This window comes from Chiloscyllium plagiosum, unplaced genomic scaffold, assembly GCF_037043375.1.
Source record: "Chiloscyllium plagiosum isolate Xiang-an unplaced genomic scaffold, Cpla_swu_hap1 HiC_scaffold_40, whole genome shotgun sequence".
NCBI classification, from domain to species: Eukaryota; Metazoa; Chordata; class Chondrichthyes; order Orectolobiformes; family Hemiscylliidae; genus Chiloscyllium; species Chiloscyllium plagiosum.
Window position 1 is genome coordinate 21,105,371 of NW_028270178.1, and position 15,141 is coordinate 21,120,511.

At 45.7% G+C, this 15,141-nt stretch overlaps 1 protein-coding gene across 1 annotated transcript; it reads left to right on the forward strand.

Moving 5' to 3' along the window:
* Window positions 1–1,860: 1,860 nt before the first annotated feature.
* LOC122544080 (neoverrucotoxin subunit beta-like) lies at window positions 1,861–11,807 on the forward strand. Its single transcript, XM_087981702.1, is given in 5 exon segments — window positions 1,861–1,980; window positions 7,255–7,379; window positions 8,591–10,190; window positions 10,285–10,341; window positions 10,343–11,807. Coding segments are annotated over 4 exon segments (1,953 nt in total). The 5' UTR covers window positions 1,861–1,980; window positions 7,255–7,279; the 3' UTR covers window positions 10,539–11,807.
* Window positions 11,808–15,141: the final 3,334 nt, after the last annotated feature.

Genomic DNA, 15,141 nt, shown 5'->3' on the forward strand with positions numbered 1-15,141 from the left:
GAGTTGTTGACAGTGAATGAGTGTTGCAGACTGGCACCTTCTAAGACACAGGACTACATGCTGAGGGACGTGTTAAAGCTTGGGACAGCTGCCACCAAAGCAGTGGGAAAAGACCACCATATGAAGTCTTTCTGCCAAAGTATAATGAGGGTCTGTTCAGGTATCTGATTCTTCCAGTGCCTCCAGTATATATAAATAGTCAGTTGCATCATTATGAATTGCCTCGGGTTTGTTGGTTCGACTATGGTTAAAGTCAAATTCAATAGTTGTTTGCTCTATAAATGCAAAAACAGTACAGAACTGGACTGCTCTAGTGACTGTGGGCGTACATAAAGATTATTTATAAGTCAAGTGTATTTTGAAATTTAAAAATCGGACCCTGTGACAGTGTGGTGTTCCCTCAACTGAACTGCTGACAGCACACTGCTCTTTCAGAAATGACCCTCCGACAATTTAGCACTTCCTCAGTAGTGACCCTCCAATGGTGCAACACTCGATCAGAATTGACCCTCCGACAGTACAGTGCTCCCTCAGAACTGACCCTCTGACAGTGTAGCACTCTCTCAGTACTGACCTGCTGACAATGCAGCACTCCCTCAGTACTGACCCATCAACAGTGCAGACACGGTGCTTGCAGTTTCTGAGGAAGAATGAGAGAGAAAAATAAACTCAGCCCTCTTGCAAACTCCCTGCGAAAGCCTTTACATCCTGGTTAAAACAGACCTTTGAATAAATGCTTATACATTCATAAAATAGATGCAATCTCAAATAATCTTACACCTGCCAAATGCTATCTCCATCATTTTTTACCCATTCCTTACTTGTGCATTATGTAGATTTGAACAGAGGTAAAGGAGCAGGTTTTGTGACCTTTCAGTGTGGCCTTGTACTAAAATATTCAATATTGGTGAAGACTAACATGTGGAATCACGCTCCTCAATTGTTGCGTGAAAAGTGAGTGTGAGCTGTCTTCTCCTGCAGGAGTCCTTGAATAGTCCACAGTGCTATTAGGGCTGACTCCAGGATTCTGACCTGAATTGTGCAGAGAGATTCTCTTGCTGTGAGTGTCCCTTTGCAGCGTAAAGTCACCATAGACCAAGAGAATCCTTGGGAGACTATGTGTGGAGTTTGCACATTCTTCCCCTCTCCATGTGGGGTCCTCCCGGTGATCTGGTTTTCTTCCACAGTCCAAAAATGTGCAAGTTAGATGTATTGCTAAAATAACCTATAGTGTCGAGGGATAAGCAGGCGAGTGGGTTAGCAGTGGCGAATGCAGGGTAACAGAGTTAGGATGAAGGCGGGTTGGGTGCTGGGTCTGGGTGGGATGCTCTTCAGAGGCTCGGTGTTGACCCGATGGGCCAAATGGTCTGCTTCCACACTAGGGGTCACTGGATTAAGCATAGAATCCCCAGTAATATTCTCCGACTTGGGTTTCAATTTGGCACTGGGGTGCATATGCATCATCACAGTCTGAGGGTTGTGGGTGTGGGCACAGTCTTAGTGAGGAGCAGGGCTGCTTTCTGAAGTGTTGAGGATGTGAACAATCTGAGGGGTCTGGGGGAGCACTGTCTGTGGTGTACAGGCTGGGAGGTAGGAAGAGACAGGTGCCCTTCCCAGAACATTTCCTCATGGCCCCCAAGGTGCGATGGTGTCATAATTTGAGTCAGAGGCCACTCCCCACTTCAGAGAATTCAATCTTTGGAAACAATCAGTAAAATAAATCACGTGCATTTGAGGGGTGTATCTTAAACATGATTGGAGGAAAATTATTATCACTCCAACATCACATGTTGCTTGGAGAGGATTTATAAAAGCACACACCCAATCAGATCACGCAGTCACGGCAAGAGGCAGTGCTTGGGAAAATCCAACAAGTTATTTGCAATTACTGTCTATCCCTCTGTAGCAGTCATCATCCAAAATCTGAGTTCAGTCCTGGGAGAAATCATCTCAACATTGGAACTTCTCCACACTTGCACAGTAATGTATAGTGTGTGTGTGTGTGTGTTTGTGTGTATTAAACGAGCCAGAGTCATTCTGCTAGCATTTCAGGTTGATTGGTCCTTGATTTTTAAAAACTGGCAAAAACACAAAAGTGAAAGTTGTAAAAGCTAAGACTCATTTAATTGGCATAAAGTAAATGCTTAAAATCTCGAAAGACGTTCGGATAGAAGGGACAAGTAATATTAAATTGAGATGAGGTCATGACATTCGGTGCAGCAGTATTGCCAGAATATTTATGCAAGATTCATTAAGTCATTAGGATATTTCTTTTCAGAGAGAAAGAAACATTCCAAGCACACTTGGAGATAGTTTTTTCTAACCAACCTGTAAAGGGGTGTTATACACTCCACTGGAGCAGGTGGGACTTGAACCTGAATCACTTGACTGAAAGCTAAGGACACTACCACTGTCACTTTCTACCTTTCCCACCATATACAAGAACCCTAACATTTGGCTGTAGGCAGGCATTGATTAAAAACAGCCAACTTGGTAAGGTATTCAAGGAGGGAGAGAGGGTGAAATTAGGAAACCACAGGGGACAGAAATTCTATGATTGGGAAACTCTCGGAAGCAATACTGGATCAAGGAATTAGTCTGCACTTGGAGAGAGGCAGGGATTAATCAAGAACAGTCTATGTGGTTTATTAAGGGAAGGTTATGTTTGACCAACTTGATTGCATTTTTCAAACAGATGACCAGGTGTGTAGATGAGAGCAATTGGTGTAGACTACTTGGGGTCACTGATGCTTTTGACAAGGTCCAGCATGCGAGACTGACAGTGAAAGTAAGTGACTGAGTGGCAGGAAGCCAAAGGTGATGGTTGAGGTGTGTTTCTGTAACTGGAAGCTGTGGTAGTGGGATCTTGTTGGGGCACGTATTTGAACCCTCACTGTTTCTGGTCTATATAAACCATTTTGACTTGAATGTAGGAGGATTGATCAGTAAGTTCATGGATAATATGAAAATTGGTGTGGTTGCCAATAGTGGGGAAGATAGCCTTCCATCCCAGGAGGATATAGATGGTCGGGTGAGATGGGCTGATCAGCGGGAAATGGATTTGAATCCAAGTAAGTGTGAGGCAATCCCTTCAGTAGGATAAACATGGCAAGAGTATACATGATGACAGGACCCCTGGGAAGCACTGAGATCAGAGGGACCTTTATATGCACTTCCACCAGTCACTTAAGGATCAGGATAGGTGGGAGTGCTACAGAACTGCTACAGAATAATTAAGGTATATTGGATATTGCATTCACTGGTCAAGGGATTGCTTTTGAGCCAAAAGGTTATGCTGGAACAGTATAAAATACTGGTGACAGCATATTGTGTGCAATTGTGGAATCAACATTTCAGGAGGGATGTGATCGCATTGGAGAGGGTATAAAGGAGATTTACCAGGATGTTTTCTGGGCTGGAGAATTTCAGTTATGAAGAGAGATTGGACAGAGTGAGGTTGTTTTCTTTAGAACAAATGAAATTGAGAGGGGACATGATTGAGATGAATAAAATAATGAGAGGCAGAGACAGGAAGGAAATTTTCCCCATATTCAAGGGATCAATTAAGGCATATAATATAAATGACAGAGTGTGTCAGATGGTTTAGATGGAATGCGAGTCATATAGCACAGAAACAGACCCTTCGGTCTAATCAGTTCATGCCAATCATAATCCCCAACTAAACTAGTCCCACCTAGTTGCACTTGGCCCATATCTCTTCAAGCATTTCTTACTCATGTACTTATCCAAATTTTTTTAAACCATGTAATTGTACCTGCATTCACCAGTTCCTTTGGAAGTTTATTCCACATATGAACCACTGTGCATTTTTTAGAAAATGCTCATGTCTTTTTAAAATTTTACTTCTCTCACCTTAAAAATATGCCCCCATTCTTGAAATTCCCACATGCTATGGAAAATACACCTATCATTCCTCTTTTCTATGCCCCTTATGATTTTATAAACCTCTAAAGTCACCTCTTGACCTCCTAAGCCCCAGCCTATTTAACCTCTCCCTCTAACTCAAACCTTCTAATCCAGGCAACATCCTTGTGTATGTTTTCTAAATCCTCTCTAGTTTAATAATAGCCTTCCTGTATCAGGGCAACCAGGACTGGACTTGGTATTCCAGAAGATGCTTCACCAATGCCCTGTACAGCCTCAACATGACATCCCAACTGCTTTATTCAAAGGTCTGAGCAATGAAGGAAAAACATTTTCATCTCGAGGTTGGTGAGAAATTGAAATTTGTTGCCTGTAAGGCTGTTATAGATAGAAACTTTCAAACTTCTTATTTAAGAAGTATTTAGGTGTGCACTTGTGATGCCAAGACGTACAGGGCACAAGATTATAATCGATAAGGAATTGTTTTTGACCAACACAAAATTGATGGGAAGAAGGGCCTTTTTCTGCCCTGCAGATTTCTATAATTCTAAAAGCAGGACAATGAAAAGACTTTGATCGAGATGTTGGCACTAGGAATTGACAGTTGAAGCACCACAAAGGTCGAGTTTTATTTTGAAACAGTATCACACCTGGACTCGAAGCATTAAGTCTGCTGTCTCTGTCTGCAGATGTTTGCACTTCTGCTAAGTTCCTCCAACATTCAGTGTTATTTGAGATTAAAGAGCGGGCCTGAGACTCCAGAGGTGAAATCTGGTGGGTTGCTGGATACGGGAAGAGGAAACACTAACGTCCTGTTTGAAAATGGAAAATTAAACACAGAATTGGGAGAGTGTCTTTGAGAGAAATAAGTAGAAAGTGCAGATTGATATGTGGTCACACACTGTCACTGTAAATTCAAATTGTAAAGGAACGGGCCAAGTAGGAAAAGGATCACTCTAAATTTATAAAGGAAGACTGAGAGCCCTCTTGTGGTGCAGTGTTAGTATGCCTGTCCCGAGAAACCCAGGTTCAAGTCCTACCTATTTCAATGGTGTTTAATAATATCTGCAACAGGTTGATTTAAAAAAAAATAAAAGAGAACAAGACTATGAGGCAAGATATTGGCAGCAAGTTCTGTTTTACTTTAAATGCCTTGTCCAGACGGTGAGAGTGTGTGAAGGTTTTCTGATTGTGGGTGAAAGGTGGATCTTCAAATGGATATTTGTTTTGTTCAGTTTGCTCACTGGGATCATTACAGTGTTGTTTGCTCCCAGTGGAGATGCTGGTCTAAGCTAATTTTTAACAATGTTGTTTGAAACATCCTGTTCAGGCAGGCTTTGAGGCAATTCTGTAACCAGTGGGGCTTGTATCCAAGCTTTCTGGCCTAGAAATAGGGATAAGCCCACTGGATCTAATGGCCACAGTGTCTCGATCAGATGGGCTAATGGGCAAAGGAGTGGTGGATGGAGTACAATTTAGATGTGCTGCATTTTGGAAAGTCAAATCAGAGCAGGACTTATACACATAATGGTAAGGTCCTGGGGAGTGTTGCTGAATAAAGAGACTTTGGAATACAGGTTCATAGTTCCTTCAAAGTGGAGTTAGAGGTAGATAGGATAGTGAAGAAGGTGTTTGGTATGCTTTCCTTCGTTGAACAGAGCATTGAGTATAGGAGTTGGGAGGTCATGTTGAGAAAGTTTATAGCCTTAAAACTTGTACATAAACATTTATACTAAAATGTAATTTTGAATTAAAGAACACATTTGCTACCTACTAGAAAATAGACAGGCAAGGAGGGTAAGATTATTAAGAATCTTTGCTTTAACAACAGCAAATCTGTATAAACAAGACATCGAGTGATAACATTCATGGCTGTTCTTTTGTGAAATTAATATATAATGTTTAATTCTGACCTCTGAACGAAACTCAGCATCAATTAACTTCTCTCCTGAATTGTTGGAGGCTGGTGTAATTACAACATTTAAAAGGCATCTGGATGGGTATATGTTTAGAACAGTTTTGAAGGGATATGGGTCAAGTGCTGGCAAATGAGACTAGATTAGGTTAGGATATTTGGTCAGCATGGACAAGGTGGATCGAAGGGTCTGTTTCTGTGCTGTACATCTCTATGACTCTGTAACCTTGTTCTCCTCTTCTAAATTCTAATATCTTCACAGTTTGAGAAACTTTAGTGATGGGTTTTGTTATGATTAGATTAGATTAGATTACGTTAGTGTGGGAACGGGCCCTTCGGCCCAACAAGTCCACACCGACCCGCCGAAGCACAAACCACCCATTCCCCTACATTTACCCCTTTACCTAACACTAGGGGCAATTTAACATGGCCAATTCACCTGACCTGCACATCTTTGGACTGTGGGAGGAAACCGGAGCACCCGGAGGAAACCCACGCAGATGCGGGGAGAATGTGCAAACTCCACACAGTCAGTCGCCTGAGGCAGGAATTGAACCCGGATCTCCGGTGCTGTGAGGCAGCAGTGCTAACCACTGTGCCACCGTGCTGCCCATAATGATTATAATGAGGTCAGCCAGCTGGACGTTTTAGAATGTGTTCTGAGTAGATCAGATTAAAAGCCCCATCAGGGAGCCCTGGCTGACATAGTGGATGTCTGAGGTATTGACACTCTGGCTGTACATGAGGCAGTTCTGAAGTCAAGGATTATTCATGTGTGAATAAAGGGTGACTTGGTAAAAGATACCAGCATCTGCCGAGTTATTAACTTGCTTACAACTGGATTTCTGACGCATGTAAGCTGGGAATGCAACAGAAAAATTGGCAATTTGAGTTTGCTAATTAACGCAAGGAACAGAATGTCCAATTCTCACACAGGAAGTGAGTCTCAATGTTGAATATGTTGATATTCAATGTAAGATTGGGCATCAGAGGATGAAGGGAGAAGCTCTGAAAACATTGCTCCCACTCCAGGAAATAACAATTCGTGATTAGCTGATGGTCAGGGCTCTGTTACCTGAATTGGCTGGGGATAAAGGGATAGTTGGCATGAATTGGCTGTGAGTCAGGGATCCGGTGGTCTCAAGTGGCTTGGGTTGGAGATCAGATTGGGAGGGGGACAGGATTGGCTGGGTGGACCTGGGTTGAGGGGCCCCAGATTGGGTGGCGTGGGTGGCTGGATTTTCTGAGGGACCCTGGGATGGAGGGATCTGGGCCAGGAGCAGGCAAGCGGGACTAGTTTAGTTTGGGATTATGTTTGGCCTGGACTGGTTGGACCAAAGAGTCTGTTTCTGTGCTGTATGTCTCTATTGCTGTGGGTCAGGGTCCATTTGCTGAACTGATGCCCTTATTGTCACTGATCTGGTACATCTGACTCAGTTTCTGCTGTTCATTAGACACAACGAGAACAAACGAGCCAATATGGCTGAAGGAGGCAATAGTATTTTCCAAATGGCAGCACTTGGCAGACCTTTCCGGATTGGGATGTTATATGATCTACGCAGTGACACCATCATCCCAGGTAATGGCAGATCAACCAAGCTGTAATTTTCTTACAGTTCATAATATAAAGCACAATAATTCAAATGTCACCTGGAACAATAAATCTAATTAATAAAACTTCAAAAGTGCAAAACTCCCTCAGCAAATGTGAAGCGCTCCCTCGGCGCTGACAGTCAAACTGCACAGTGTTGACCCTCCAACTACATAGCACTGCATTGGCGCTGACCCACTAACTATGCAGCGCTCCCTCAGTGTTGACCCTCTGACTGCAGCACTCCCTCGTCACCAACGCTTCAACTGCATAGCACTCCCTTGGCACCTACTCTCTGACTGTACAGCGCTCCTTCAGTGCTGATCCTCCAACTTGCAGCACTCCCTCGGCACCTACCCTCTGACTGCTCAGCACTGATCCTCCAACTTGGTGTCGCTGCCTCAGCACTGACCTTCTTACTATACAGCACTTTCTCAGCGCTGACCATCCAACTGCGCTGCACTCGCACAAAGCTTACCCTGTATGTGCACAGCGTTCCCTTATTCCTGACCCTCTAACTGCATGGTGCTCCCTCCACGCTGATCCTCTGACTGGGCAGTGCTCCCTCTGTACTGCTATCTATTTCAATCCCATTGTTCATAGAAGTAAACATTGCTGAAGTGGCCTTTTGGCCCATCCAGTGTGGATGGCCAAAAAGATATGACTATTTACACTGATCCCACTTTCCAACACTAAGCTTAGAGCCTTGAATGTTCTGACATTTCAAGTGCTTATCCTCAAACCTTTTAAAGTTTGTGAGGTTTTCCACTTCAACTACCTTCCCAGATAGTGCATTTCAGATTCCTTACCACTCTCTGGGCAAAAAAGGCTTTTCTTAAATCCCGTTAAATCCTCCAGCCTTTCATTTGAAAATTATGCCCTTTGCTAATTAGCCTTGAATTAACAGGAAGTAGTCATTTAATATGCTACCAATGTCCTCAGGCTTCACACACAGATTGTCCCCTTGGTCCCTACTCTTTACCTGGATATTGTCTTCCCCTTGACAAACTTGGAGAATATTTTGGGATTCTCCCTAATCTTGATTGCCAGTGTTTCCTCATGCCCCAATGCCCCCTGTCCCCAACCTTTGCTGTCCTGACTGCTTTTTTAAGCTTCCCACCCCATTCCCCACAGTTCTAATCCTCCTCTCTGTTGATATCTTCCCTTTTGTACTTTCTCTGTTCATCCTTTCCTCTCAGGTGTCACTTTGTGGGACTTGGTTGAGCTCCAGAAGAACATTGACGTGCAGGTGAAACCCAGCACCGACTTTACCATCATTTCCTCAGATGCCATCGAGGACAAAACGTCTTCTTTGGATGTGGAAGCCTCCCTCAAGGCCAGCTTTTTGGGGGGACTGGTGAAGGTGAGCGGCTCAGCCAAATATCTGAACAACAAGAAAACCTCGAGGCAGCAATCCCGGGTTAGCCTCCACTACCGAGCCACCACCCGGTTTGAGGAGCTTACCATGAGCCAACTGGGACCCCAGCACATCACCTACCCTTCCGTCTTCAAGCAGGGCTCAGCCACTCACGTTGTCACGGGCTTGTTGTATGGTGCTCAAGCCTTCTTCGTGTTTGACCAGGATCATTCCTCCACTGACAATGTGCAAGATATCCAGGAAAACCTTGAGGTTATGATTAGAAAGATCCCCACATTCAAAATCAAGGGACAGGGCTCAGTCGACATGTCAGAAGAGGACAAGAAGCGTGTGAAGAAATTCTGCTGCACCTTTCAAGGAGACTTCTTCCTCGACAAGAACCCAGTGAACTACGAGGACGCTATTGAGGTTTACTCAAAGCTGCCTAAGCTGCTGGGCGATCACAGAGAGAATGCAGTGCCCCTGAGAGTCTGGTTGCACCCTCTGAAGATGCTGGACTCGAAAGCAGCTCAGCTTGCCCACGAGGTCAGCATCGGTCTGGTCAATCAGTGCCAGTGGATCATGGATCAATTCTGTGACATCGAGATGAGGTATAACGATCTAATCAAGAGCCCAGCGGCAAGGGCCTTCTCTGAGATCAAAGACAAGCTCCAAACCTTCAAGAGAATGGTCCTGGAATTCCAGACCCTCTTCCAGAAAAGGCTGGCACAAGTACTGCCCTCCATCCGGGCTGGGAGAAAAGGGGAAAGCAGCTTGGAGGAAATGTTAGAGCAGAGAGAACGATCTCCATTCAAGTACAGCTTACTGGACGCTTGGCTGAAGAAGAGGGAGAAGGAAGTGAACACAGTGGGGGTGAATCTGAGCAGACTGGAGGGGGTGGAGGTTGTGACCCAGAGCCAGTTAGACACAATCCTGGTGGACCCAATGATTAAATTTGTCATTTGCTTCAACTTTAACTCTTTGGGGGAGACAGATGTTTATCTTCAGGAACTCTCCAAATACCTCAAGGCTCCACGAAATGAGACAGAACCAAATGGGGCAATGCGAAAAGACAAAAGTCAGGCAAGTGAGGACTGGTTTGATGTAGCATCAGTGTTGAAACGATTGAGAGAAGCGGTCCATTTCTATTTGGTGCTGCTCAGATCCAAAGGTTCACAAGACCCCAAGTTTGTGATTTCTTCATTGGTTGAGAAGAGTATACCTGGGGCATCCATTTTTGAGTATGAATATGGAATTGTAAAGACAAGGGACAGCAGTCAACCACAGCCCCAGAGCTCAGAGGGCGCAAGAGTAGCCAGTACCAGTGTAATTCTGTCCAACAAAGTCTCTGGAGAGGACACTGAGCCAGTGTTGATCTCCAGAATGGAGAACATAATCATTGAAGATAGCAGTTTGCCCTGGGAGAACTATGACAATGTTGAGTGATATGTTGTCCTGGTTATCCCCACACAGTGAATAACTATACAGCTCCTCCCCTGTGTGAGAGCCTTTGGGGTGGTGGTGTTGCTTATCCAGTGAGCCCATTGCTACAGTCTGCACCATTCTTGCTGATGTACCCAGTCAGGTGACAGTGTGACTGTGAACCTACCTCCCTCACCATCTCCTGTGCCCACCTGTTCCAGGTTGGCAGTGAAGCGAAGATGGGACATTACGTTGTCAAAAACCTGGAGGGCAAGGAATCAAGCATAGATTGTCTGAGCAGCCTGAAAGCTGTCAGGAAATACAGGTTCTGGGTGTACACTGTGGCAGCACAGGGACCAGAGCTCTGAGGTGACGAGGTAGGGGATGGTGACCCGAGGTGAAGACTCTTAAAACTTAATTAGGAAGAGGCCCATAGAATAGGCTCCTGTATCTTCTCATCCACCAGATAAAGGATTGGCCGAAGTAAAAATAGATGAAATTCCCTACAGTGTGGAAACAGGCTCTTCACCCCACAAGTCCACACCGGCCCTCCAAAGAGTAACCCACACAGACCAACTGTCCTACATTTACCTCTGACTAATGTACCTAAGGCTATGGGCAAATTAGCATGGCCAATTTACCTGACCTGCACAGCTTTGGATTGTGGGAGGAAACCAGAGCACCCAGAGGAAAACCACACAGACACGGGGAGAATGTGCCAAGTCCACACAGACAGTTGCCCAAGCTGGAATCAAACCTGGGTCTCTGGTGCTGTGAGGCAGCAGTGCCACCCAATGAGCCACAGTGCTTCTCAAGGGCATGGTGAATATTACCAGGTTATTTCAGGAATAGACGGAGCAACCAACCCTCCAGGGGAGTGGATAGGTGCCAAGCTCAAAGCAAAATCTTCCCCCAAGTCATTCTGGGGTGGTATTGGGAAGCTCACACATGGGAGTAGATGTCCAGAATATTCTTCTTCAAGAAGATGTTGATGCTAGAGTTCAAATGGGGAAAAACTAATGAGAACAGAATGGGAGATATTTGGGGTAAGGGTGTTATGATTTAAATAACCAATCACAGTACACATATACATCAGCTGTCATCTTAAGACTGATCTCCTGCTTGATGCTTTTAAATAAAATGGGTGTGATCTTCATGAGATTGTCTGTTGGCTATTGATCTGTCAATTATCACATGAACAGGAAATTTCCATACACTCATCCAATTCCATCAGATGCAGAGTAGGTGGCCCTGGCACTAGGTGTGGGAGTGAGTGAAGGAATTGGGAGGATGGGTGCAGAATTGTCGAAGATTTGAACGTGTACATGAGAGAGTGAGTGAGTAGCGGAGGGGAGATTATTAAAGATTTATGCATGCTAGAGAGGGTGAAATACAGCGAGAAAGCAGCAGAGGGGAGATATTGTTGGGTGAGTGAATCTAACTGAGGTGAGATTGTTAAATGTGAGAGTGATGCGAGAGAATCCAGAAGAGGGGAGATTAGAAATAGGCAAGAACCGTTGGTCTGGTCAGTAACATCTGAATTTCACCAATTAATAAAAAAGAACCAATGAGGTACATGGTAGAAGTTTACCATCCAACTTTTGTGTCGGATTAATTTTTTTAAACATTTAATATAATTTGTGACTCTTGTACTTTTGATTTCTGCTTACGTATTCAGCTATGTCTACACTTGGAGCAGTGATGTGTATGTCTGTGAGAATGAGCATAACTACTGCACATATTCCAGTTTTAATGATAGTGTTCAGTATGAGGGTTGTAATTTTACCAATCTAATATTCAGAGCACTACTGCAATAAAAGAAATATTTCAACATGCATGGGATGATAACAAATTCTCAACTGTGATTAGAACATAAGAACTAGGAGTAGGAGTTGGCGTTTGGCCCTTCTAGCCTGCTTCCACTCAATAAGATTATGGCTAATCTTTTTGTGGACTCAGCTCCACTTACCTGCGTTTTCACCAAATCCCTTTTATTTTTTCAAATAAATTTTTTTTAAATAAAAGACCACTCCCTTCTCGACTCCCTCATCAGGTCCACACCCCCCACCAACCCAATTCTTTTATTTTTCAAAAAAGCATCTACCTTAGCTTTGAAAGCGCTTACTGAAGTAGTGTCAACTACTTCCCTGAGATAGGAATTCCATAGATTAACAAGCTTCTGGATGAAGAAGTTCCTTCTAAGTTCAGTTCTAAACCTGTTCTAATCTTGAGACCATGCCCTCTTGTCTTAGTTTCGCCTACCAGTGGAAACATCCTATCTATTTCTATTTTATCAATTCCCTTCATCATTTTAGATGTTTTTATAAGATTCCCCCCCCCCCCCCCCTCCATTCTTCTGCATTCCAGTGAATATAATTCCAATCTACTCGGCCTCTCCTCATAAGCCAACCTTGTCAACTCTGGAATCAAATAGGAGAAAGTGAGGACTGCAGATGCTGGAGATCAGAGCTGAAAAAATGTGTTGCTGGAAAACGCAGCAGGTCAGGCAGCAGCCAAGGAGCAGGAGAGTCGACCTTTCGGGCATAAGCCCTTCTTCAGGAATGAGGAGGGTGTGCCAAGCAGGCTGAGATAAAAGGTAGCGAGGAGCCCAACTTGGGGGAGGGGCGTTGGGAATGCGATCGGTGGAAGGAAGTTAAGGTGAGGGTGATAGGCCGGAGAGGGGGCGGGGGCAGAGAGGTCGGGAAGAAGATTGCAGGTCAAGAAAGCGGTGCTGAGTCCGAGGGTTGGGGCTGAGATAAGTTGGGGGGAGGTGAAATGAGGAAGCTGGAGAAATCTGCATTCATCCTTTGTGGTTGGAGGGTTCCTAGGCGGAAGATGAGGCGCTTTTTCTCCAGGCGTCGTGTTGCTCTTCCTCTGGCCCACCTGCATGTCCATGGCAGAGTGGGAGGGGGAGTTAAAGTGTTCAGCCAAGGGGCGGTTAGGTTGGTTGGTGCGGGTGTCCCAGAGGTGTTCTCTGAAAAGTTCCGCAAGTAGGCGGCCCGTCTCCCCAATGTAAAGGAGGCCACATCGGGTGTAGCGGATGCAGTAAATGATGTGAGTGGAGGTGCAGGTGAATTTGTGACGGATATGGAAGGATCCCTTGGGACCTTTGAGGGAAGTGAGGGGGAAAGTGTGGGCGCAAGTTTTGCATTTCTTGCAGTTGCAGGGGAAGGTGCCGGGAGTGGAGGTTGGGTTGGTGGGGGGGGTGTGGTCCTGACGAGGGAGTCGTGAAGGGAGGGAAATATATCCTTGGTGGTGGGGTCTGTTTGGAGGTGGCGGAAATGATGAAGGATGATACTATGTATCTGGAGGTTGGTGGGGTGGTAGGTGAGGACCAGTGGGGTTCTGTCCTGGTAGCGATTGGAGGGGCAGGCCAGCTCGCAGACACCTCCTCCTACTGCCCCCTTGACCATGACCCCACCTCCCACCACCAAACCATCATCTCCCAGACCATCCATAACCTCATCACCTCAGGGGATCTCCCATCCACTGCATCCAACCTCATAGTCCCACAACCCTGTACCACCCATTTCTACCTCCTGCCCAAAATCCACAAACCTGACTGCCCCAGCCGATCCATTGTCTCAGCCTGCTCCTTCCCCACCGAACCCATCTCTGCATACCTCAACACGGTCCTGTCCCCCTTAGTCCAAGAACCACCCACCTACGTTCGGGACACCACCCACGCTCTCCACCTCCTACATGATTTTCGCTTCCCTGGGCCCCAATGCCTTATCTTCACCATGGACATCCAGTCCCTATACACCTCCATCCCCCATCACGAAGGCCTCAAAGCCCTCCGCTTCTTCCTTTACCGCCGAACCAACCAGTACCCTTCCACTGACACCCTCCTTCGACTGACTGAACTGGTCCTCACTCTGAACAACTTCTCTTTCCAATCCTCCCACTTCCTCCAAACCAAAGGAGTAGCCATGGGCACCCCCACATGGGCCCCAGCTATGCCTGCCTCTTCATTGGATATGTGGAACAGTCCATCTTCCGCAGCTACACTGGCACCAACCCCCACCTTTTCCTCCGCTACATTGATGACTGTATCGGCGCTTTCTCGTGCTCCCACGAGAAGGTTGAACAGTTCATCCACTGCTCCACAGGGAGCACTGCAATGACTGATTGACTGGGTTTTTGACGATGGTGTCTTCATGCTTTGTAAGATCTGAGGCCTCCCCATGCACCCATCCCCAACCCTAGGTCAGTGAGAAAGGGGCTTTATCTCCCCTACCCACTGTTTGGACAACAATAGGAGACACCAGAAACAGCAAGATCCCACTCTATTAACTGCATGTGCCTACGGTTAGGAGCAACAGGACAGACAGAGGGGATGGAGGGAGAGATGGGGAGGGGGGGAGGATAGAAAGCAAGTGAGATGAGGGGCAGAGACAGAGGGTCTGACACACAGTGAGCCAAGGACACGGAAATATCCTGGGGAGAGAGACTGAGATGGAGAGGCACAGTGTGAAACCAGGGAAAGAGGGAAACATCCAAGCAGATACAACAAAGGACAGAAATATCCCAGAGAAGCAAACTCCCAGGGAGATAAGAAAGGACAGACAAGAGAGAGTGTAAAACCCAAGGAAGGAACAGGACAGAGAGAGCGAGAGAGAAAAAAAATCTCTGGGTGTGGTAACAGAACCCACAGGGAGAGAAAATGACAGACACAGGGAGGGGAGAGAGAAAGTAAAAGTCAAGGGAGAGAAATCCAAACAGGAGACAGAGAGAGAGAAATCCAGGGAGAGAATGAGAGAAGAACAGCCACATAGAGAGAGAGAGAGATACAACAGACAGTGAAAGAGAGAGAGGAGGTTAGGGTATATGACAGATAGAATGTCTCTCAGCCAGAAACAGCAAGATCCCACAGGGCTGACTGAGAGAGAAAGTTGAGGGGAGGGGTGAGCAGTGAGGTTGGAGATTGAGCAATTTAACAGTTCCAGAAAAGAGGGAGGATCCAGAGCA